Source organism: Theropithecus gelada, chromosome 20 (assembly GCF_003255815.1).
Source record: "Theropithecus gelada isolate Dixy chromosome 20, Tgel_1.0, whole genome shotgun sequence".
In the NCBI taxonomy this organism is placed as follows: domain Eukaryota; kingdom Metazoa; phylum Chordata; class Mammalia; order Primates; family Cercopithecidae; genus Theropithecus; species Theropithecus gelada.
In genome coordinates, this window is record NC_037688.1 from 4,880,890 (window position 1) to 4,907,611 (window position 26,722).

General features: G+C 37.0%; 1 protein-coding gene across 2 annotated transcripts in view; it reads right to left on the reverse strand.

Moving 5' to 3' along the window:
- ITFG1 (integrin alpha FG-GAP repeat containing 1) overlaps nt 1–26,722 on the reverse strand; it is a 307,787-nt gene that overhangs the window by 36,608 nt on the left and 244,457 nt on the right. For both annotated transcript variants that reach the window (XM_025371411.1, XM_025371410.1), the window contains exon 14: nt 15,538–15,616. In XM_025371411.1, coding sequence (XP_025227196.1) covers nt 15,538–15,616 — 79 coding nt within the window. The remainder of the gene's footprint in view (nt 1–15,537; nt 15,617–26,722) is intronic.

Genomic DNA, 26,722 nt, shown 5'->3' on the forward strand with positions numbered 1-26,722 from the left:
GCAGCAGTCCTCAAACTTTTTGGCACCAGGAACTGGTTTTGTGGAAGACAATTTTTCCACGGACCAGGGGATGGCTGGGATGGTTTTGGGATGATTCAAGCACATTACATTTATTATGCACTTTATTTCTATTATTATTACATCGTAATATGTAATGAAATAATTATAAAACTCACCATAATGTAGAATCAGTGGGAGCCCTGAGCTTGTTTTCCTGCAACTAGACAGTTCCATCTGGGGGTGATGGAAGACAGTGACAGATCATCAGGCATAGATTCTCATAAGGAGCGTGCAGCCCAGATCCCTCACATGAACAGTTCACAATAGGGTTCATGGTCCTAAGAGAATCTAATGCAGCAGCTGATCTGACAGGAGGCAGCGCTCAGGCTATAATGTGATTGATGGGGAGCAGCTATAAATATAGATGAAGCTTTGCTTGCTCACCTGCTGCTCACCTCCTGCTATCTGGCCTGGTTCCTAACAGGCCATGGATTGGTACTGGTCTGTGGCCTAGGGGTTGGGGACCTCTGACCTAGAGTACTCAGATTCATAGAGACCGAAGGTAGAATGGTACATGCCATGGGCTGGAGCGGGAGGGAAATGGGGAGTTAGTGTTTAATGGGTACAGAGTTTCAAGTCTGCAAGGTGAAGTGCTCTGGAGATTAATGATGGTGATGGTTGCACACAATGTGAATACACTTAGTACTACTGAACTGTATACTTAAAAATGGTTAAGATGATATATTTTATGCTTGTATGTATTTCACCACAATTTAAAACAAAAATGAAAAGTCCCCACCCCTGCCAAATATGGGGGTGATGCTAAGAAAAACTGTCCATGGCCCCATATAAAAATATAATTTTGTCCAATGCATATATTATTAGCATTTTTATCCCCAGTACAATCTTTCCATGGCATCTGACAGCCCACTTGTTATAGCTAAATCTTATCAACCACACCTATACCAACCCTGTCGAAGATTCACCCTTAGTAACCAGCTTCCATAATAAAAATTTCAAAACAACTACTTTATGATTTCAAAGTTTGAATTTCTGTGAGTCATTCCTTCCCTCAGTGACTCCAATAGGTACTTTAAAACTAGATGACTTTATAAGCTTAGAGTATTTCTAAGATACACATCATATTCTCTTTTCTTCCTAAACTGCTTCTAAAGATAATAAATTCAGCAATTCAGCTAATATAAATGCTTTCGTATTCTGTTAGCTTTTGGTTTTTAAAACATTTGTTTATATTTCTATTATAGCTCTTTTAACTATTTCTTGTCTGACCATTATGCTAAGGAGTTATGCATACACACATCATTTGTGCCAGGTGGTATTAAAAGTAAAATAAGGTTTAATGAACCACTGACAGGCAGAGCAGTAGCTGAATGCCTGGGTCCCTTTCCCCTCACCATCCTGCATTATTAAGGTGCACACATCAACTGCAGCAGATGCATCATGAAAAATACTCAAGTGCCCCAGTCTTTGTGGCATTTTAAATTTTATATGGACATTGGAAGAAGACTGGGAATATCTAGAAGACATGAGAGCTTCCTGGTTGAGAAAACTGTCTTTGTTACAAAGGAGGAGTGTCAGGAACTAAGCTTCAATTATTGGGCTGTTGTATTCTCTAAACTCATGTGCTGAGCCAGCACTTTGCCAAACTATCAAAAGATAGGTCCCAGGACCATCAGATGTATCTCTCCTGCCTCTCCAAATCTTTTTTTTTTTTTTAAATTATTATTATACTTTGAGTTCTAGGGTACATGTGCATAACGTGCAGGTTTGTTACGTATGTATACTTGTGCCATGTTGGTGTGCTGCAACCATCAACTCGTCAGCACCCATCAACTCGTCATTTACATCAGGTATAACTCCCAGTGCAATCCCTCCCCCCTCCCCCTTCCCCCCTCCCCATGATAGGCCCCGGTGTGTGATGTTCCCCTTCCCGAGTCCAAGTGATCTCATTGTTCAGTGCCTCTCCAAATCTTTTCCCAATTCATCTGTCTGTTTACAGTGCCATATGATGCCTGGCAAATAATACTACTATTTACATAGGAAGGTGAGAAGGATTTCCAAATATCCATAGAAGTTTGGAATCATAGCTGAATATTCATAAGTTTATAAAGTTTCATGATATTTGTGAGTTTTATAGTCTGTATCAGGATTTCTCAAGTCAGCACTGTTGATATTTTGGGATGGATAATTTTTTTGTTGAGGGAGCTGTTCTAGTTTGCTTAGCAGCCTCCTGGCCTCTATCCACTAGATGCCAGTAGCACTCTCCCAGTTGTGACAATCAAAAATGTCTGCAGACATTGTCAAATGTCTCCCGTGAGTCAAAATCACCCCTGATTGAGAACCACTGGTCCAAAGACAATTCGTACAAATTTTCAGACTCAGATTCTTACTGCACTCAATGCAAGTCAGTGCATTTCTGAATCGGGATGAGAAAAAGTAAATTAGGGGGTAAAAACCTCTCATTTCCTGCATAATCAGCCTGGGAGAGCAGAAAAGGATCATTTTTATTGATCAAGGTTTTCTATGCTATGTGATTATTCTAATAAAGGTATGAGCTTCTAGCCTTCTGAAGAAATTTTCTGTGAAAGAAGTTATCTAACTACAGGAAGTAACCAGGCTTTCAGGATTGGAGCAACCAGTGAGAACTCCATACTTCAACAGACTTCATCCTAGGAACACACACAGAGATTGAACATCCACTCCTATCGTATCATCAACCACTGTGCAATTCCGTTTAATTAATCAGAGTCATAGTTGTTTGTTAATTTCACCAGCTGGAATTAAATATCTATCTATCTATCTATCTATCTATCTATCTATCTATCTATCTATCCATCCATCCATCCATCCATCCATCCATCCATCGAGACAGAGTCTAACTTTGTTGGTGAAGCTGGAATGCAGTGGCATGATCTTGGCTTACTGTAACCTCTGCCTCCTGGATTCATGCAACTATCCTGCCTCAGCCCCTTGAGTAGCTGGGACTACAGGCGCCCACCACCGTGACTGGCTAATTTTTGTATTTTTAGCAGAGACTGGGTTTCACCATGTTGGTCTGGCTGGTCTCAAACTCCTGACCTCAAGTGATCCACACAACTTGGCCTCCCAAAGTGCTGGGATCACAGGCGTGATCCACCAGGCCTGGCCAGGCATTAAATATTTGATAATAGTTAATATTTACTATCTAAGCTATAATAGCAACTTGATCTCTCCAGTTGGATCCAAAGAACACATGATTACCTACCCCACCCCCCATCTAAACTGCTCCTCACCAGTCATCTTTCTCAGTAAGAGACAGCTACCCTACTACCTATGGCGCAAGCCTTCATATCCTGTGATTTATTCTTATTGAGATATAATTCACATGCCATAAAATGTACCTTTAATGTATACAATTCAGCAGTTAGGATGTTCACAGAGTTGTGCAAACCTGACCACTATCGAATTCCAGAACATTGTCATTGACTCAATATGAAACTCCACACCCATCAGCAGTCATCCCATTACTCTCACCAGCCCCTGGGAACCAGAATCTACTTCCAGTCTCTATGGATCTGCTTATTCTAGGCACTTCCTATAAATGGAATAATACCACGAAAACGACCTTTCGTTTGTGGCTTCTTTCATTTAGCAGGTTTTCAAGGTTCCTCCTCAGATTCACTCTTGATTTTCCTTTTTTCACCCATTCCATGTTAGTCCACGAAGAAGTGCAGCTGAGGCCATCTCCCTAACATATCCCTAGCCTGCCCATTTCTCCCCATCACTGCTACCATGTTAGTGTGAGCCGTGGGCATCCTGTGCCTGAATGCTTCCTATACTTCACCTGACTGACATACCAACAGTCATAACTCAACTCCTAAGTTTTCTACCCAAGAGAGGTCCTCCCTGACCAACCAACTTAAAGTAGCACTCAAACCACTCTCCATTACATGGACCTCTTTTTGCTTTTATTTGTTCATTCAATTATTCAACAAGTTATGATAGTATTTCTCTAGGTGCTGGGAATACAGAAGTGAACAAGACAAAGATCCTTGCTCTCTTATATTCTAATGGAGGTACAACACAATAAAATAATTAGAAGGTGGCAAGTGCTTTGGTACAAGATGAAGTACAGAAGGGGAATAGTGAGGAGTGGGGAGTGTTGTGGTTTTCAGAAAAGTGATCAGAGAAGTGCTCAGTGAGGTGACAGCTGAACAAAGACATGAAGCAGGTAAGCCATGAGGATATCCAAAGATGGGTGTCCCAGGGAGAGGAGATGAGCTTGGTGAATGCAGGGCAGCAAAGGGGCCTGTATAACAGATGCAGAGTTAAGAAGGTGGGAGAGTAGAAGCAGATGCTGTCAGAGAGAGAAGAGAGATCCAGAACTTGCAGGGCCCTGGGGGCCACAGGACGTTAACTCACTACCTGGTATTTTTCCATTTTCTCTCTCCCCACCCTCCTGCCCCTTCCACAGAATGTAAATGCGTTGAGAGCAACAACATTATCTGGGTTGTTCAACAGTATATACTTACTCAGCCAAGAACTGTACCAGACAGTGAACATTCAATAAATGTTTACTAGATGCATTTATTGAATAATTACTATGTACCAGGCATTGTATAAGCTCTTAGTATGCATTATCTCATAATTATTCTCACCATTTTACAGTAAGAAAACTGTAGTTTGGGAAGGTTAAATAATTGCCCAAGGTAACAAAGCAGGAGACTGGAAAAGCCAAGACTTGAAATCAGGAGTGCTGACTCCAGAAACTTTATTCCACTACCTTTAAAATCACTTATAAATATGAGGTCATATTATCACTTATTATAAAAGATGGCTAAGACTAGAGAACCTGGAGCCAGGCTGCCTGGGCTCTGCCTCATACTAGCTGTGTGACTCTGGGGAAGTCCTTAACTTCTGTATGAATCACATTCTTCAGCTCTAAAGTGAGGATGACGATAGTGAACTACGTTACTGGCCATTGTGAGACTTAAAAAAACTAATCCATATATAAGAACGTTAAGGTGTTTGGCACATTAAAAGTGCTTATTAAGTGTAAGCTATTATTTATTCCCAGAGTCTTTAAGCCTTATATATCTTTCCACCTATGAGACTAGTATGAGGCACTGTATCTTCTACAACCTGGAGCTGTACTTCTAGGACACATGAAAGCATCTGACATAAGGTGGTTAACATCAGTGGGCACCAGTCCCTTACTTTAATTGTATCGTTTTTATCTTAGAAGTCAAATATTAATATTTTCTGTTGGCAACCATAAGAAAAAGTTTTGGTGGTAATCAATAACTTCTAATGTGGCTCCATGTTTCTCCTGTTTGAAAAATACAGAAGAAAGTAATTTCAGAAAAAGCTGATCATCTTATCTGGAATCACTTCTCATCCTACATAAGTGGGATACCGTTAGAGATAACCAGCTTCTCTGTGTTTGTTATTAGGTTTCTAAAATCAAGGTTAGCACATTTGTAAGAGTAAAACCTTTTGACTGAGGAAGTCAGATGATCAATCTATCTTCCTTCCATGAGTGTAATGCAAGGAGGGGAGCGGAGGGAAGTGAGGGTGTATGGGAATTGAGAGACAAGACAGATTTAAAAAATATCCTTCCTTACAATTATTCAATACTTTATTCAATTCCTCATATTATTCAAATACTTTAAATGTGTACCATGGTCATCCAACTTAGAATAAGAAGGGGGAAAATACAAGGAAGATTGAAAAAACTGAGAATTAAAAATTGAGCCATGAGAAAAGTATTAAAAATCAAGATAGCCAAAGTTCAGTGAAATCTAATGAAGTGGTTCCCACCTACTTTATCACTAAAACTCTTTTACATGTTTCTTTTATAGACTTGAAATTGGAATACATTTTGTCTATCATACTATATTTGATTTCTAAAATGTTTTCTATTTTAATTCAGTTGTAACTGTGAAATAAATCATATCCCAAGTATTCATTTAATATTATCTATCTGATCAGAACTATTGATCACTATATAACCAATATTACCATAGTATTGATATAATTTCAATAAAAGCAAAGAAGCATAACATATTGTTACTCTATGGAACCTTATACAAAATACACAATGGTATTTTAGGCTGCAAATAGTTACAGATACTATTTTTACCACCACAGATCTTACAGTGATTTTTAAATTAAACTTTTTGAGATAATTTTAGATTTACATGCAGATGTAGAAATAACGCAAAGATCCCATGTACCCTTTATTCAGTTTTCACCCATGGTAACATCTTACAAAATGACAGCATATTATCAAAGCCAGTAAAATACCGATTCTGAGGCAGTGAAGTCCCGAACATTTCCATCACCACAAGGATCCCTCATACTGTCTTTTCATAGCCACAACCACTTCCCTGTCACCCACACCTACTCCTAAATCCCTGTCTAACTCTAATTTGTTCTTCATTTCTATATATTTTTTTCACTTCAGAAATGTTATACAAATAGTATATAAACTTCTATATGAATCATATAGTATATAAACTTCTGGGATGGACTTTTTCTCAGTGTAATCCTCTGGAGATTCATCTGGGTTGTTCTGTGAAAAACAGTTTGTTCCTTTTCATCCCTGAATAGTGTTTCATGGCATGGATGTACCAAAGATTTTAATAAGCCACAGGAGGATGCCTGGGTTGCTTCTAGTTTAGGGCTATTATGAGTGCAGCTGGTATAAACACTCGTGTGTAGATTTTTGAGTGAACATTTAACTTTTCATCTCTCTGGGATCAATGCCTTGGGACTGCAATTGCTGGGTCATACAGTAGTTTCATGTCTACTTTTTAAAGAACTACCAACATTTTCCAGAGTGACTAAAACATTTCACATTCACACAAGCAATATATAAGTGATCCACTGTCTCTGCATCCTCATTAGCATTTGGTGTTGTCACTTTATATTTTTAGCCATTCTGATAGGTGTGTAGTATATCTCATTGTGGTTTTAATGTGCATTTCCCTAATTCAATACTGTTAACATCTTTTCATGTGCTAATTGCTACCTATGTATCTTCTTCAGTGAAATGTCTGTTCATGTCTCTTGTCCATGTTTTAATTTGACGGTTTGGAGGAGTTATTTGTATGCTATAGATAATGAACTTTTGTCAGATATGTGATTTGCAAATATTTTTCTTTCAGGCTGCAGACTGTCTTTTCATCCTCTTATGAGAGTCTTTCACAGAGCAAAAGTATTTAAGTTTTGATGAAATTTTATTAATATTTCCTTTAATGGATCTCGCTTTTGGTATAAAGTCTAAGGACTCTTTGCCAAGCCTTAGATCCAGAAAATATCCTCATGATTCTTGTTAGAAGATCTATAGTTTCATATTTTACATTTATGTCCATGATCCATTCTGAATTAATTTTTGTAATGTTGTGAAAAAATCTATCTTTCCTTTATTGCTTTTTGCACCTTTGTCAAAAATGAGGTAGGCATGTTTATATGGGCTTATTTCTGGGTTCTGTCTTCCATTTCATAATCAATGTGTCTGTACATCTGCCAATACTATACAGTCTTGATTACTGCAGCTATAAAATAAGTCTTGAAATTACACACAGAAATTTCACCTATTTTATTCTTCTTTTTCCAATTGTTTCAGTTCTATTAGGTTGGTGCAAAAGTAATTGTGGTTTTGCCATTAAAAAATGACAAAAAGCACAATTACTTTTGCAGCAACTTAGTAGCTCCTTGGCCTTTCCATGTATATTTTCTAATGAAATTGCCTATAACTACGAAATATCCTTCTGGGGATGTGGAAAGGAATTGTGTTAAACCTGCAAGGCAATTTATGGAAAACTGATATATCTCTCTGTTAAATCTCCCAATCTATGAAACTTGCATATCTCTTCATTAATTTAGATCACTGATTTTTCTCACTGGCATTGTGTAGTTTTCAACATATAAGTCCTCTATATGTTTTGTTAAATTTATACTTAGGTATTTCACATTTTTTGAGTGATTGTGAAATGTATTTTTAATTTTGGTGTCCATGTATCCATTGATAATGTACAGACATACAACTGATTTTTGTGTTCTTGTATCCTGCAACCTTGCTGAATGTACTTCTTGGTTGCAGTAGTTTTTGCTGAGTGCGTGTTTTTTATTCCTGGAGGTCGTCTATGTATACAATTATGTCATCTGGAAATAGTGATGGTTTTACTTTTTTCCTTTCAACTTGGTTGCCTTTTGTTTCCTTTTCTTGCCTTATTCCAGTGAATTTACAATCAGAGTGGTTAGAGGAGATATCCTTGCTTAGTTCCTAATCTTTGATGCAGACCATTCAGTCTTTTATCATTAAGCATAAATTCAGCTGTAGGTTTCTTGTAAACACTCTTTATCAAATTCAGGAAATTATTATCTATTCCTATTTTTATGACAGTTTTTATCATGAATAGTTTAAACTTCAGTGCTTTTTCGGCATCAGTTGATATGACGAGGTGATTTGTTTTCTTCTTTACTCTATCAATGTGGTGTACTACAATGATAGATTTTTGAATCTTGAACTGGCATTGTGTCCCTCGCATAACCCCCACTTGGTCATGGTATATAATTCTTCTTATATAATGCTGTATGTGTTCTACTCACTAATTTTTTTTCCTTTTTTTTTTTGGTAGAGAAGGGGTCTTACTGTGTATCCCAGGCTGGTCTCAAATTCCTAGGCTCAAGTGATCCTCTCGCGTCGGCCTCCCAGAGTGCTGGGATTGCAGGCATGAGCTACCATGTTTGTCCCACTAACATATTTTTCATTTTTGTATTTATATTCGTGAGGAATATCTGTCTACAGGGATTTTGTACTGTCTGTCTGGTTTTGGTATCAGCGTAAACCTACAAACTAGAAAATGTTCCTTTTTTTCCGAAAGAGACTGTACAGAATTTGAAGTTAACTCTCTTATTTTTTTGAGACAGGATCTTGCTGTGTCAGCCAGGTTAGAGTGCAGTGGTGCAATCATGGCTCACTGTAACCTCGACCTCCAGGGCTCAAGTGATCCTCCCACTTCAGCCTCCTGAATCGCTGGGACTACGGGCACATGCCACTACATCCGGCTTATTTAAAACATTTTTTTTCTAGACACGGGATTTCACTATCTTGCCCAGGTTGGTCCCGAACTCCTGAACTCAAGTGATCCTCCCGTCTTGGCCTCCCAAAGTGCTGGGATTACAGGCATGAGCCATCGCATTCTACCAGTTAACTGTATTTTAAGTGTGTGGTATAATTCTCACCACTTGGGTCTACCTATTTCTTTTTTGCAAGTTTTAAAATTATGAACCCAATTTCCTTAGTAATTTTAAGATTATTCAAATGATATATTTTATATTGGATAATTTGTGATAGTTTGTGTTTTTCAAGCAGTTTGTCCATTTCTTCTAAGATGTCCAATGTATGTGCATATTATTCCCTTATTATCCTTTTGATATCTTCAGGGTCCACAGTGATTCATCTGATTCATTCCTGACACTGACAATTTATGTCTCCTCTCTTTTTTTTTGTCAGTCCTGGTACAGATTTGTCAATTTTATTTATTTCCTTTTTAAATGATTTTATCTTTTGTTTTTCTGTTTTAAATTTCAATAACTTCTGCTCTTATTTCCTTCGTCTTGTTTACTTTAGGTTTGCTTTTGTTTATAGGTTGTTGAGGTGGGTGCTTACATTATAAATTTGAGACTTACTCTTTTCTATTATACACATGCGTTGTTATAATTTTCCTCTCAGCACTGCTTCAGCTGTCTCCCCAAGTTTTTGATACGTTGTATTTTTCTTTTCATTCAGTTCAGTGTATTTTAAAAATTTCCCTTGAAAATTTCTCTTTGACCCCTGGATTATTTAGAAATATGATGTTTAAGTTTCAAGTGTTTAGAGATTTTACTATATTTCTGCTGTTGATTTCTATTTTAAATTTCATTGTGGCTGGAGAATACTCTCTATGGTTTCACTTGTTTAAATTTTTTGAGGTTTTTGAATTAAAATTTTTTTAATTGCCCAGAACTCAGTCTATTTTAGTATATGTTCCATGGGCATTTGAAAAGAATGTATTGCTGTTGTTGGGCAGATTATCCTATAAATGTCTACCAGATCCTGTTGGTTGATGATATTGCCAAGTTCTGTATCCTTGCTGATTTTGTTTGCCAAATCTTGAGAGACAGATATTGAGGTCTCCAACTATAAATGTAGATTTGTCTATTCACCTTTCAGTTCAATTTTTGCTTGATACATTTTGCAGCTCTGTTTTTTGATGCAATTAGAATTGTTATGTCACGGGAGGGGAGAGGGGCTGAAGGTTGAGCGGATTACTAATGGCCAGTAATTTAATCAACAATGCCTCCAAAATGACGCTTCTATAAATCCCAAAAGGACAGGGTTGGGAGAGCTTCTGGGTTACTGAATACATCCATGGGCTGGGAGTGTGGTGCACCCCAAGTTCCACAAGACTTGTGCTCAGGACCCTTCTGAACCTTGCCTTATGTATTTCTTCATGTGGCTGTTCATCTGTATCCTTCATAATATCCTTTATAATAAGCCAGTATATGTAAGTATTTCCCTGAGTTCTGTGAGCCATTCCAGCAAATGACTGAACTTGATGAGGGAGTGAGTCATGGGAAATGCCAATTTATAGACTCTCCATCAGAAATACTGGATGCCTGGACTTGTGATTGGCATCCGAAGTGGGGAAAATCTTGTGAGACTGAGCCTTTAACTGTGGGATATTAGTCTGCCGCTGGATAGTGTCAGAATTGAATTAAATTATGAGATACCTAGCTTGTTTTGGAGAACAGGTTGATGTGAGGCAAAACCCTACACATCTGGTCACAGATGTGTTCTGTGTTGAATGAATGCGTGTCGTAGGACACATATTTTTTCCCCTAGATCACAGCATATGATTGCTTAACATCACTTCTTGCATAGACTAAGGGTACACAGAAGACAAAGGTTACTTATGTTTTTCTCAGATATATTAACAAATAGTAACCACAGAGGAAAAAGGAAAATGATTTTGCTCTGGATTTAAACAGTAGGGCCAAATAAGTAATTTATGGGGTAGAAAAGCAATTCTTGGTCTAATAATGTTATTATTCATAAATGACCAACAACTCACTAGTCTACAAAATTTTGCTAATGTACTCCATTCTACTAAGTTCTTATCAATATTGTTTAGGCAATTTGGATGCCCATTGTGGATCCCTGGCTAATTTACAAGTGTAGTAAACAAAATCCTAGATTCAAAACCAGAGGAGTTTAAGCTCCTAAAAAGTTCATAATAAAAATACTTCCTTTTTATTTTTTAAATCTGTTAAAGGAACTATTATTTAGAAAATTAATGACTCCTCTGTAATGTAACTCTCTAATAATGTTTGGCCATTCAGGCTTTGCTAGGAAATGGAGTAAGACCACAGACTAATGGGTAAGAATGATAATCTATCTGTAAGTAATAGTATAGTTGGGCCAGGCCTTTACTGAATAATATTAATTTATGATGTTGTTGTTGTCTCTCTCTGGTGACAACAAACTTTCAACTTTTCAAACTTTTCTGATCACAGCCCACAATAAAAACTACATCATATGTTATTACCCAGTGTGAAAACACACACACACACAGACACACACACACATACAACTAAATAAAAATTTCATGAAACAATACTTTACTATTTGGGATGTACTCTGATCAATATATTGTTTTCTATTGTTCTCTTTTATTCTATTAAGTAAAATACCCTAAAAGCTACTACATTAATTTTATGACCCGCTAATGGGTAGTGAGTGACTCTCAGCTGCTCTAGGAGAAAACCTAGGCTGCAGTTTCCAAAATACATAAATGTAGTCATCGTCTTCCTACAGTGGAACATTCTCTGCTGATGGGGTAGGATGGGATGGAAGGTATGGTTTAACCAAGTAATGTTTCCTTGGAGTTCAACATGCTTAATATTTAAACTGGGAATTTTCATCCTTTAAAATTTGGGGCAGGGTTTCATGATGGCACCCCCTTAGTCAATTAAATTAAGTGCTACTTCCTTGCTTAGAATACATTTTTATGCATGCAATACAGCACGTTTGAAATATTTTAAAAGCTTTTTCTTAAAAAGCAATATATATTTAGTAAACAAAAATGCAAACAAATATATAAAATCCAAAACCCAAGAGATAATCATGGTAACATATGTTATTTTGTTTATATATCTGTCCTACACACAGACACACTTAAAAATCACACACACACAATTTGCATTCCCATGACCAAGAGATAATTGTGGTAACATTTTATGCGTCATTTTGTTTAGATATTTTTCCTATACACAGACAAACTTAAAATAATACACATACAATTTGGATTTTACATGCAGATATGTCTTCCTCCAACTATTATAAACATCAAAAGGTATCTTAAAATATTTTGTAGGCTGGAGAATATTATAAAATGAGATAATTTATTATATCTCTATTTATACACATTTAGATTTTGTTCAAGTTTATGAGTACTTTTTATTTTTGTTTACGGTGTTCTGCCATGAAAATTTATTCATTCATTTGATTTATGCACTCAACTGCATTTATTTTTACCTTAGATATTTTTTCTTTTCCTTTTATGCCTACAAATTCCCTCCTAATTTCTACTCCAATCTAGAGACAGGTAAATATTAGATATAGTAAGAATAAATCCAATGTTCCCTTACTGTTTTGGGGTAGATTTTTAAAAATCATGCTAAGTAAATATTGTTCCATTCACTTAAAAAAATAGTAACGGGTAGTGAATATTACTGAATGGAGTTCAATACCAGGTGCCAACGCCTAGTTTGCAGTATAAGTTTGGTGAAAATTTTGTTGAATGAATCAACAATCATATTTTTTTTTGTTTGTTTTTGAGATGGAGTTTTGCTCTTGTCACCCACCTGGAGTGCAATGGCGTGATCTCAGCTTACTGCAACCTCCGCCTTCTGGTTCAAGTGAACCCTCAGCCTCCCGAAGTAGCTGGGACTACAGGCATGCGCCACCACCCCTGGTTAATTTTTTTTGTATTTTTAGTAGAGACGGGGTTTCACCATTTTGGCCAAGCTGGTCTCAAACTCCTGACCTCAGGTGATCTGCCCACCTTGGCCTCCCAAAGTACTGGAATTACAGGCATGGGCCACTGAACCGAGCCCATCTTTTTAAAACAATGAAAGAACTGAAAACTAGTCAACAGTTATAGAAATGTACAAAGTGGAAAGTGAATCTCTTGAAATTGTGTTCCTCAAGATAAATGTTAATTTAATGTTTATCCTTCCAGATTTTTTTCTATGAAGTGAGAATTATTTTTTTATTTGATTATTTATTTATTTACTTTTTTCGAGACAGTCTTACTCCTTCACCAAGGCTGGAGTGCAGTGGTGTGATCTCAGTTCACTGCAACCTCTACCTCCCGGGTCCAAGCGATTCTCATGCCTCAGTCTCCTGAGTAGCTGGAATCACAGGCGACCGCCACCACGCACAACTTTTGTATTTTTAGTGGCAATGGGGCTTTGCCATGTTGGCCAGGCTGGTCTTGAACTCCTGACCTCAAGTGAACCACCTGCCTTGGCCTCCCAAAGTGGTGGGATTACAGGCATAAGCACCTGGCCTGAATTATTCATTTAACTGCACACAAATATATGTAAATAGATGTTTACTGTTGTACTGTTGTATTATATAGTAAAACAAAAAATAGAGGATTGGCTAGAGTAGCTATTGTATCTTTATACAAAATAGCCCCCAAAGAAATCAGGATTATCTGTATGAACAGACATGGAGAGATGTACACAATATATTATTATATGAAAAAAAAAAGAAAAAGAAAGTATTTTAAAAATTGATGCATTGCTATAACAATTAAGAGATTTTCCCATTTTAAACCATCAGTGCATTCCTTAGATAATCGTCTACTTGATATGTTAAGTAGGCAATTCTTTAAAAATACAGACAAATTTAAGTTGTTAGTTTTTAGATAGGATTTTCATTGATATCCCACCAGTGAACTTAGTTTTTGGTTTTGGGTATTCTGGCTCTACCCGAGTTATACTAGCTTCATGAAATGTAATAAATAACTTCATCTTGTTGTCCTGTATTCTGGAACATCTTACCTAGCACTGAAATCATCTGCATCTTCAAAGTCTAAAAGAATTAACTGATAAAACCAGCTGGTCCCAGAGCCTTTTTTGTAAAGGTTTAATATGTACATGAATTAAAAACATAAAGAAGTAATTTGTTCAAATTATCGATATCCTTATTTATCTTGAACTACAGTGACTGATAGTGGTATATTAAAGTATAATTGTGGCCGGGCGCGGTGGCTCACGCCTGTAATCCCAGCACTTTGGGAGGCTGAGGTGGGTGGATCACGAGGTCAGGAGATCGAGATCATCCTGGCTAACACAGGTGAAACCTCATCTCTACTAAAAATACAAAAAATTAGCCAGGCGTAGTGGTGGGCGCCTGTGGTCCCAGCTGCTCGGGAAGCTGACGGAGGAGAATGGCATGAACCCAGGAGGCGGAGCTTGCAGTGAGCCGAGATCGTGCCACTGCACTCCAGCCTGGGCGACAGAGCGAGACTGCGTCTCAAAAAAAAAAAAGTGTAATTGTGTTTGTCAATTTCTCCTTGAATATTAAAAAAAAAAATTGTTATATGGAATGTTTCTGTGCTGAAGCAAGCAGTACAACTGAGACTCTTAAATGTGTGCAATTAGCTAAAAAAGTAAACTCACTCTGGGGTATATTTGATTTAGTAAGGCCATTACATAACATGGCAATGTTCATATAATGAGTTCTTCCTTTTTTTTTTTGGCCAAAAAAATAGAGGGGTGACAGCAACTCTGCTTATACTTCTTCATGGTTAAAACTCTAGGCATCTTAAAAGAAGCATATTCAGATTCCTTTTCTTATTTAGATAACTACAATTATCACAGTTGTATTTACTGTAATTTGGATCTAACCTCAGTCAGTCAGCCATCTGTTAAAAGCAGACATCCTTTGCTCAATCTTATTTCTTTTTTGTCTTAACTGCATTTTCCTTTATTATTTATTTAAATGTATAACCAGATTTTTTCTTTATAACAATTTATCAAAAAAAACTCTCTATATATATTGCAGCTTCTATTCTACATATTAAAAAACCAGTAGTAGTTTATATTATAGTATTAATTGGATTCTTAATTTTTACTTCTAAGATGAACTTAATTAACTAATTTGCACTTCACTCTCTGACCAACAAAACACAAGTAATTTCACCCAATCTCTCTGCTACTTCAACTAAAAAATAAGGATAATGAGTTGGCTCCATTGTAATAGGGATCTATGAAGAATTGAAAGTGAACATTTTTTGTCATAAGAACCTTTTATAATCTACCAATGTAAGTCTATGGAAAGACTAAGTATAATGAAAGTGAAGATTTTTTTAAGGAGTGTGAAAACATAATTTTTTCCACCAGTTTACCTTGCCAATATATTGACTGCAGAAGTTTTTATACATTATGGACATACATTATTGTATCTGGTCTTACCTGATCCATTTTTCAGATACCCATTTGCATCAACAGTTGTATACATGATATAAGGTCCAGGTTGATTCACTCCAAAGGGCTGCAATAGAAAAAAAAATAGTTAAGGCTTGGAAAGTAAGTGAATTATTGGAAGTTTCAGGCAAATCTCTTTCAAAGCAAAAAATTCTTACACAGATGACAGTTACCTAGAGACCCCTTTCATAAACAGATAGCACATCAAAAGAAAGCCTGTTGTTTCCTAGGATCTTAGTGTTAAAAAATAATACACAAACAAAAAGAAAAACTGATTAGTAGAAAATTCTTAAGACTTTAAATGATTTAATAGTTGCATTTATTTAGTTCATTATTTAACTGGGTTTTTCTAAGATCAAATATTCTGTTGAATATAGCATTGCTTTTTCCCTCCAGGGAGGGATTGGACATGGTTTACATTTTCCCACTAAAATACCAACATAAATAAAATCCATCCACAATAATTACAATAGAATAAAAAATACTGATGATTAGTTCTACCACATTTAAACTCCTGCACATTTAGAGAATACATTATTTTTCATTTAAGAAAAATCTGATGGATTGACAATGCCTCGATTACAATGGTGAGATTTATCTCTATTTCCTATTTCTGGAACATTCCTCAAACCTTGAATAAAATGACATACTCCTTCTCTTTAGAAACCAAGGCTAATTAAATAGAACATAAAGAAACCAAGGATTGCAATGGACATCCTAAGATGACAGAATGTTTAAGAAATGCTTTAAGTTCTTTTGAATATTTTTCACAGCATCAAAATTCTACTGATCTTCCCAGAAAAGTACAGAAAAGTTCATAATGACATTTAGATAGGTTACTGATGCTTTAAAAATGATTTTTCTCTAGGATGATAAGAAGTAATATTATTTCATCATCACAATTGCCTGACTGATATTTTAAGATCTTTAGAAGTCCATATGCTTCCAATGGCTATGAGAAAATAGGTTGCTATAAGGATGGAATTACTCATAAGACATTACTAATTGATTAGATGATTCATGAATAAATCACACAAATATGCAAAATAAACTTATTAAGAAACATTTTTATGTGGAAAGATGAATATTACACTTTGTACTACACACTACTTTCATGACAGAACTAGCAAAATGTATTTACATTCTTATTTTGCAGATGGGCAAGGAAAAGCATTGTTCTCTCTCCTACGTGTATTCAGTTAAAAAAAAATCAGGTCAGCATGTGTCTGATAGAGTCCTAAAGCTGAAGTTCACCTATCATCATGAACCAGTCATTCTGATATTTGAAGACAAGGTCTAGAGATCCTGATCCAGTTCCTCTACACAGTGGTTCTCAAAGCATGTTACAGGGAAACCCTGGGGGTCCCAGAACACCTTCAGAAGGTCACATTAGGTAAAAACTATTTTCATAATAATATTAAGACATTATTTGCATTTTACACAGTGTTAACATTTGTATTAATAGAGCAAAAGCAAAGATGTGGGTAATTAGCAGTGGCACCAAACAACGGATATTCAGACTTGGGTATTTAGCTAACATTTTCTTGAAAATGGACAAAGTGAGTCTATCACTTTCAGAAAACCAAATGAAAATGATAAAATTTGAGCTTCTAAGTGAATATTGTAATTTTGAAAAACTTGCATCTGCCACTGTGAGCCTGATATCTTTCCAATACTTAAGAAACTTATGATGCAATCAGTGGTAATATTAACAAATATTATTTAAAAATATTGTACAATAAAATGTGTTAACATGAGGAAGATCTGCATAACTCAGTAAACCAAAATTTCCAAAATTACCAATGCATGATAGTACAAAACCATTCATGAGTGAAAGATCCATCTAAAGTGCAAGGCAGACAAATACATCTTAGTGTAACAGAGTAGTGTAGAATCACTTCTGGAATGGTTAGTAAGGACCTCAAAAAAATCTGCTCCTCAATAAAAGCAATGAGAATACTGGCAGAAAGTTGTTGAAATCAACTTTTTCAGAACTTTGCAAAAATCCAAGGAGCACTGATTTAAGAAAAATGCTGAATTTTGGTAAGAACAATTACCTCTGTTGTGTTTTAAATTGCCTTATTTCCATGCCTCTCTCCCCAGCGCTGAAGTAGCCTTGAAAACCAACAGCTTTGCAACTAAGGTAGCTATGAAAATGAAGAGCCTACCAGGTACTGGAGGGGGCAGAACAGGTTTAGAGCTCCCCAGATATCCATTCCCCGAGAAATGTCACTATATGACCTTTCCGGAAGCTCCCTGAAAAGCTCTATTCTCAGGGTGTGTCTTTTTTTAATGGACTGAGAGCTTGCTCTGTGTGAACAAGCTCCATCACTGTCAAGTTTCTTGAAAAGAATCATCAGCAATTGTTTAACATTGCAGTTGCCTGAGGCAGTGATTATCAGTGGGGGTCATTAATGAGAGGTTGACCAAATCTTAAAAGGAAAAACGGAAATGAGATATTCATAGGGGACTTTAAAAAGCTCTGACTTATTTCTGGGAATCTAGAAGTTCATGAACATATGCAGCACTATGTTTGTGCCCCAGAAAGACTGGAGAAGGGCCTGACCTCTCATTTAAGGAAATATCTGGCCATCATGGCTGGCCATTAAGCTGAGTGGCAACTTCAGTGGCCACACACAACAAAGAATGAAGACTACAGTATTAGTCTGGGAAAGTTACTGAACAAACAGCAGTAAGAGCAAAAACCACAAACCCAGGCAATGGGAGAAATCTAGGAAGATTTCTGGAGTTGATATATAGTTAAAAATGTCCAGTTTTCAATAAAAAAAATTATGACATGCAAAGACACAGTATGGCTCATACATCGGGGAAAAAAAACAGTCAAAATAACTGCCTCCAAGGAAGCATAGATGTTAGATTTATTAGGTAAAGACTTTAAATCTGCTATAATAAACATGTTCACCAGTCTGGGCAATATGGGGAGGCCTTGTCTTCATGAAAAGTTAAAAAAATTAGCCGGGCGTGGTGGCAAGTGTCTGTGGTCCCAGCTACTCAGGAGGCTGAGGTGGGAGGATTGCTTGAGCCTGGGAGGTTGAGGCTGTAGTGAGCCATGACTGCACCACTGCACTCTAGCCTGGGCAACAGAGTGAGACCCTGTCAAAAAAGAAGACTGTTCAAAGAATTAAAGGAAAGGAAATCATGTCTAAATAACTGAAGAAAATTATGAGAACACTGTCTCACCACAGTATCAATAAAGAGAAATCACAAAATAGAACAAAACTGAAATTCTACAGTACAATAACTGAAATGAAAAATTAACTAGCGAGGCTCAATAGAAGATTTAAACTGGCAGAAGAAATAATCAGCAAAATTGAAGACATGTCAATTCATATTATCTAGTCTGAAGGACAGAAAAAAAGGCAATAAAAAAATGAACAGAGCCTCTGAGACATATGGAGCACCATTAAGAATACCAACAATAATGGGAGTCCCAGAAGAGAGGAAAGAGGTAGAAATAATGTGAAGCAATAATGGCTAAAACCACCTAAATTTAATGCAACATTAACCTGTACACCCAAAAAGCTCAATGAACGCCAAGTAGGGTAAACTCAAAGAGATCCACGCCAAGATACATCACAATCAAACCCTACCTATCATATCATAGTTAACATTTTGAAAGCCAAAGAGTGAATGTTGAAAGCAGCAAGAGACAAGCAATTCATCATGGACAAGGTATCCTCAGAAGCATTAACAGCTCAATTCTCATCAGAAACCCAGGAGGCTAAAAGGCAATAGGATGACAAATTCAAAGTGTTAAAAGAAAAAGACTGTCAGCCAAGAAGTCTAAAATCCAGCAAAAATATCCTTCAAAAATGAACAGGAAATTAACATATTGCCAGATAAAACCAGAAAGAACTTGTTATTAGCACACCTGACTTGTAGGAAATACTAAAGGGAATTCTGGCTGATCTGAAAGGGCACTAGACAGTAACTTGAATCCACACAAATAAATAAAGAGTACTGTTAAAGGTAACTGTAAATATTCTGTGAAGACAAAGTTGGGAAAAAAAAAAAGGAACTGTAGGTAAATATGGTATAAATACATTTTTGTCTGCAGCTCTTTTCTTCTACCTGATATAAAAAGACTATTGCTTGAAACAATAATTCTAAAACCATCTTGCTGGTCTCATAATGCTTGAAGATGTAATTTGTATGACAATAATAGTACAAATTGAGATATGTTAGAGCAAAGTTTTTATCAGCTACTAAAATTAAGCTGGAATTAATATGAACTAGAGTGTTTCTAAGTTACGATGTTAATTGTAATCCTGAGAGCAACTACTAACAAAATAACTTTTTTTGTGTGTGTGTGAGACCGAGACTCGTTCTGTCACCCAGGCTGGAGTGCAGCAGCTCGACCTCGGCTCACTGCAACCTCCGTCTCCTGGATTCAAGCAATTCTTCTGCCTCAGCCTCCCGAGTAACTGAGACTACAGGTGCGTGAGACCATGCCCAGCGAATTTTTTTTTGCATTTTTGATAGAGATGGGATTTCACCATATTGGCCAGGCTGGTCTCGTACTCCCGACTTCCTGATCTGCCTGCCTCAGACTCCCAACCAAAGTGCTGGGATTACATGCATGAGCCACCGCACCCAGCCCAAAATAACTTTTTAAAAATAGAGTGAGGCCGGGTGCAGTCTCTACCAAAAATACAAAAATTAGCCGGGCATGGTGGTGCATGCCTGTAGTCCCAGCTACTCAGGAGGCTGAAGCAAGAGAATCACTTGAGCCCAGGAGGTGGAGGTTGCAGCAAGCCTAGGTCATGCCACTGTACTCCAGCCTGGGCAACAGAGTGAGACTCCATCTCAAAATAAATAAACAATAAATAAATAAAATAAAATAAAATATAAAAATAGAGTGAAAGAAACAACAAAAGAATTAAAATCATATCCTAGAAAATCATATCCTAGAAAATGCATCGTATAAAAGGATGCAGTAATGGTGGTATTGAGGAACCAAGAAAATATGACATATAGAAAACAAAAAAATGACAGCCATAATCTGCCTTATCACTAATTTCATTTAATATAAATGAGTTAAATGCTCCTATCAAAAAGGCAAAGATTAACCAAATGGATAGAACAATATAACGAACTATATTCCACCTATGTTATATACACGTTAGATTCATAGACAACAGATAGGCTGAAAGTAAAAGCATGGAAAGGTATACCATGGAAAAAGAAACCAAATGAGAAACGGAATGGCTATACTGATATCAGACCAAATACACCTTAACTTAATACAAATTGTTTCTAGACACAATAAAAGACATTGTACAATGATAAAAGGGTCAATCCATCAAGAAGACATAACAATTATAAGCATGTATGCACCTAACCAGCAGAGCCCCAAAGAATTTGAGGGAGAAACAGATAATTCAACAATAATAGTTGAAAATTTCAGTATACTCGTTTTAATAATGGATAGAAAAACCAGATAGAGGATCAACAGGAAAAAAAAAAGATGTGAACAACGCTGTAAACCAACTAGACCTAACAGACATGTAGAGAACACTGCATCCAACTCTAGCAGAGTACATATTCTTCTCAAACACACATGGAATGTTCTCCAGGAGAGACCTGGAGAACATAAAACAAGGTTTATGTTTTATGGTATGCGAGACCATAAAACAAGCTTTAGTAGATATAAAAGCATTGAAATTGTACAAATGATATTCTCTGATTACAACAGAATTAGAAATCAACAACAGAAGGAAATATGTGGAAATTAAACAATATTTTAATAAACAAATACCAATGAGTACCATAACAAAGTAGGAACAACTCATTGATAAAGTTTCAAAATCCACATTGCAATCAACCTTAAGAAACTGTCACTTGATGACTTCTTGGTATATATCGATTATCTGAATAGGATATTAAAACACTCCCTTTTATTTTTTTATTTTTGAGGCGGAGTCTCACTCTGTCACCCAGGCTGGAGTGCAGTGGCGCAACCTCGGCTCACTGGAAGCTTTGCCTCCTGGGTTCAGGCCATTCTGCTGCCTCAGCCTCCCGAGTAGCTGGGACTACAGGTGCCCGCCACCACACCTGGCTAATTTTTTGCATTTTTAGTAGAGACTTGGTTTTACCATGTTAGCCAGGATGGTCTCGATCTCCTGACCTCGTGATCCACCCGCCTCAGCCTCCCAAAGTGCTGGGATTACAGGTGTGAGCCCCCGCAACCGGCCCAACACTCCCTTTTCTATTACATAGTTATGTGAGGCTGAATTTTTTTCATCTATTTCAACCAAGGCAACATACCACAAAAATCTGAATGTAAAAGGAGGTAAGGAAACAGGCTATCTTCTATTACACTAAGCATTAAAGAGATTTAAAATAACATAAAGCAATGCCTCTCTTTTCCCTAATATTTTAATATAAAAAATATAGTGTTTTAAAAAATAAAATAGGTTATGTCAATATAATGGGTTATCTTTTAAAAACAGTATCATTTAAAATTATTTCAGTTTTAATTTCAAATAAAGTAATGTCAGTAGATGTATCTCACATAAAGAAAAGCTCTTTGGGGTCCATAGACCAAGAAGTTTGAGAATTGCTCTTCTACATCATCTGTATAATGAACACTTCAATTCCCAATTTCCTTTCCCAACTGAAATGATACAACTGATACCTGGACCTATAAGTCTTTTGGTTTCTTATTCCATATGTCATAGCATTAAGCTTCATTTTTTTCTTCTAAAATAGTGCAATTTACCTCCATATGAATGTTTAATACAAAATATACTAAAAATAGCTATGCTCATAGAAAATGCCAAGAGATCTGGAATAATTTTTACTTTGTGTTTCTTCTATACAATAAAGGTACAAGGAGTATTGCTGTATCTTTCATACCTTTTACATAGTTGGGTTATATTAGGGTGTCCTTTTAAAGTCACATCTGATGCTCGTTCGAAAGAATTCAGGGAAGTTAAATTTAGACATATTAGTGATGGTTCAATTTTTCATACTATCAGTAAAAAAAGACTATCATTGGCACCCTTTTTCTCATTCTAGGATGTGTCACACTGATGTAATGCAGTTTAGGTGTTGTATCATATAGATTCTTTCTAACTAACCTCATCTCTTGTGTGCCTACTATCATAAAAAATTGGGGTTGGAATACCTCTGTTTTCTTTAGAGACTTTTTAAGTAAGCCAAATCTTGGGGGTTTCTATGTTAGTGTCAATTATCTGATTACCTAAGGGTTTGTTTCAAGGTCTTGGGCTCCTACAATGGAGTGCAAATAATACTTTAAATCATTGGCTCTGGATGATGAAATAAAAATGGAAAAACATATAAAAGATATTGTATTAGGTATAATCAATAATTAGGTATTATATGATATAAATTCATGATTCTAAAATATTAGAAAAATGGCTGACTTATAGAATGGACTTAACTTTTCTCAAGGGTAATTTTTAAAAATCCTGTTTATTTTTTAAGTGACCATTCACTGGCATTTGTCTTTATCTTCATTAACATTAGCTGCAATGCTCAATTTAGTTTATTGAAAATTTTATATTGTTTCTTACTCATTTCTTTAAGACATTAAATCAAATATCATTTCCTTTAATTCTGGTTATTTTCCTATGAAAACTACAAGATATTTTCCCTCTGACTAAGGTAAGTAAAGGACTGTAAAAAGGCATATTATATGCAGAAAATATCTGTATCATCGTTTTTCTATCTTTGGTACAGGAAGCATGATATTACCACTGTCAGGAGTGACAAAAGAAAGGCAAACAGAATTAAGGAGTGAGTAATATTTTAAGGAATGTCAAATAAATGAGTTATAATCAATAAATACTGGTTGAAGTAATGCCTGCTATACTTTAAAGCATGGTAAAACTGTACCAAGTCAGATCATTCACTTCACTAAAATAAAGATAAGAGGGTTTTTTTTTTTTTTTTTTAAAGACAAGCTCTCACTCTGTTGCCCAGGCTGGAGCCCAGTGGTGCGATCACAGCTCACTACAGCCTTGACCTGTGCTCAGGTGATCCTCCCACCTCAGCCTCCTGAGTACCTGGGATTACAGGCGTGTGCCACCATATGCAGCTAATGTAAAACATTTTTATTCTGTAGAGACAGGATCTCACTATGTTGCCCAGGCTAGTCAGACTAGTCTCGACCTCCTGGGTTCAGGCAGTCTTCTGCCTCAGCCTCCCAAAGTGCTGGGATTACAGGTGTAAGCCACGGCGTCTGACCCAAAGATAAATGTACTTGGCCTGTGCTTTGTCAGAATGTTCCTAAATAGAATAGGTAAAAGCCTGAGACCCCTTCTGATTGAAAAGATGAAAAAGTTAAAGTCACCTTGTTCTGTTGCATATGTTAAAAATTAATTGTTGTAACAACGGAAAGAATTGTGTTTCATTAGGAGATATTTCTGTGAGCATTAATAGGGAATGTTTTTCCTTTGCATCAGAGCTTTTCCAGAATGCATTTCTCCTGTAAATAGCTTGTAATTTATTTTTCAAGTTTTCATACTTAACAGTGAATATGCTATTGGGGTGAGAGATGCGATGGTAAACTTATCAACGAGGGCCCATCAAAAAGCAAACCAAATTCTAGAGAAAGCTCATTTATTCATACCTCAAATATTTATCATGTAACTATGTGTCAGGCACTGTGCTGGGGAGTAAAGACTGAATAATCAATAAGACACAATCCTGAAGGGACTTAACACAGATACTCACCCACTTTAAACTATAATAAGTGACAGTAGCAGGACTAGGCATAGGGTGCTAAGAAGCAACAGAAGGTGCATCCAATTCTGTGTCAAAGGGAAGCCAGGGAATTCTTTCTCGGAGGAAATGTTGTCTGAGTGCCAACTCGAAGGTCACACAGAGCAAACTAGGAGAAGGTGAAGAAGACAAGGCTTCGGTACAGAGGCAGGTATAGGAGCAGGAGGTGACAGAGGTGACAGAACACAGCGGTTCAGGGAGCTGATTATAGAGTTGTGGGGTGGGGCGTGAGGAAAAACTGCAAGAGATAAGGCTAAAGTGGTAAACCAGGGCTCTATCTCAGGAAGCTAGATTTAGATAATCTCTCAAGGGTACAGGGGAGCCACACTGAAGGTTTGTGCTTTAGAAAGATCACTATTGTAGTATGTTTTTGAAGGATAGCTTAGATAACTGCAGCAGTCAGGAAAAAAAAAAGGCCTGAAATACAGTAACAGGACAGAGAGAAGGGACAGTTGTGAGGAAAGAATGATAATCTAGTAGATTTGGGGGACAAGGGAAAGGAAAAAGTGAGCCAGGGAACATGGGAAGAGGACTGGGTTTTGGGGATGGGGAACGTTAGATTTCAGGGTCCTTCCTTGTAAGTGACTCAGATACAAAGGTCTGATATTCAGAAGAGTGGTTGACATTATTTAAAGAGTTTAGAGTAGTCCCTGCTCATGTGCGGTTTCGTGTCCTGTGGTTTCAGTTACTCATTGTACAATACCATAATGTATTTTGAGAGAGAAATATTCACATAACTTTTATTACAGTATATTGTTACAACTGTTCTATTTTATTATCAGTTATTATTGTTGTTAATCTCTTACTGTGCCTAATTTCTGAACTAAGCTTTATCATAGGTACGTATGTGTAGGAAAAACAAAGTGCATAGGGTTCAGTACTATCCAAGGTTGCAGACATCCACTGGGGATCTTGGAATGCGTCTTTGTGGATAACGGGGGACTATTGTATATACAGTGAGAAGAGAATCTAGGATGGAACCTGAAAATCACCAACATTTAAAAGATAGGCAGAAGAGAAGTCCATAAAGAAACCTGGAAGAATGGCCAGAGAGGTAGGAGGAGAGCTGGGAAGAAAGAGCATGAAGGCAGCTGAGAAAAGGGAGTGTTCCTGTAAGTGTTGGCAGTATCATCATGCAGCTGCAGTGGCATAAGCTCAAAGGCTAGACGATAACAGTGGGTTAAGGATACTGAGGTAAGGAATTTGAGAGATCCAAATGCAGGCCACTCAAGCAGTTTGGCTGAGAAAAGAAAACAGAGATGGGTAGTAGCTGGAGGGGATGTGGGTTTCAGAAGGTACATATGTATACATGTACAGATAAGAGACTTAGACATCCTTAATTGCTGAAGGAAAGACACCAGCAGACAAGTGGAGGCCGGATACATAGGCCAAATAAACAGTGGAACAAGGCCCATAAGGTTCCTGGAGAGGAGGCAGGTGTGACCTCACAGCACAGCTGGCGCACTGGTTTTCAGTTAAGAGGAAAAGCAATGAGAATGGGTGTGGAGGAAGGGAATATATTTAGTGCTGCAGAGGTCAACCGACAAATTGTTATTATTATTACTATTATTTTCGGGATGGAGTCTCACTCTGTAGACCAGGCTGGAGTGCAGTGGCACAATCTGGGCTCAGTGCAAGCTCCGTCTCCTGGGTTCACGCCATTCTCTTGCTTCAGCCTCCTGAGTAGCTGGGACCACAGGTGCACGCCACCACACCCGGATAAGTTTTTGTATTTTTAGTAGAGACGGGGTTTCACCGTGTTAGCCAGGATGGTCTTGATCTCCTGACCTCGTGATCTGCCCGCCTCAGCCTCCCAAAGTGTTGGGATTACAGGCGTGAGCCACCGTGCCCAGCCCAAGTGACAAATTATTAAACACCAGGCCCTCTGTTAGTTTCTAGGCTATACTGGCAAGAAAAAGAGATACTGTTTTCTGCCCCCATGGAGCTCTGTCAAAGGAATGTGCACAGAGTCTTTTTGAATATGGGGAAGTCAAAGACTACTTTTAAACCATCTGCTCTCCAAGGGGAAAAGTACTTATCTGCCTGCTTCTAGATTCATAATCCACAAAGTGGAAAAAGTCACTAGGCTTTGGTGAAAAGAATTACCAAGTTACAGAGAAAAATGCCATTATCTCCACTGACATCGTGAAAAGTCAGAGTACACCTTACACTAGGATTAAAAGATTTCAAAAATTAGTTGGATATTTGAAGGAAAAAAAAATCAGAAAACAGGAATATAAATACTCTTTTGAGTCCCAGATATTTATGGTAGCACTCACTAATAATACTGATATTTATCATATCCATATTTCACAAATGTGTGATGTTTAAAAAGATTTACACAGTAAGAAAAAGTCAAGAAGTCTAGTATACCTCTAGTCATACCTGAAACACAAATGGAATA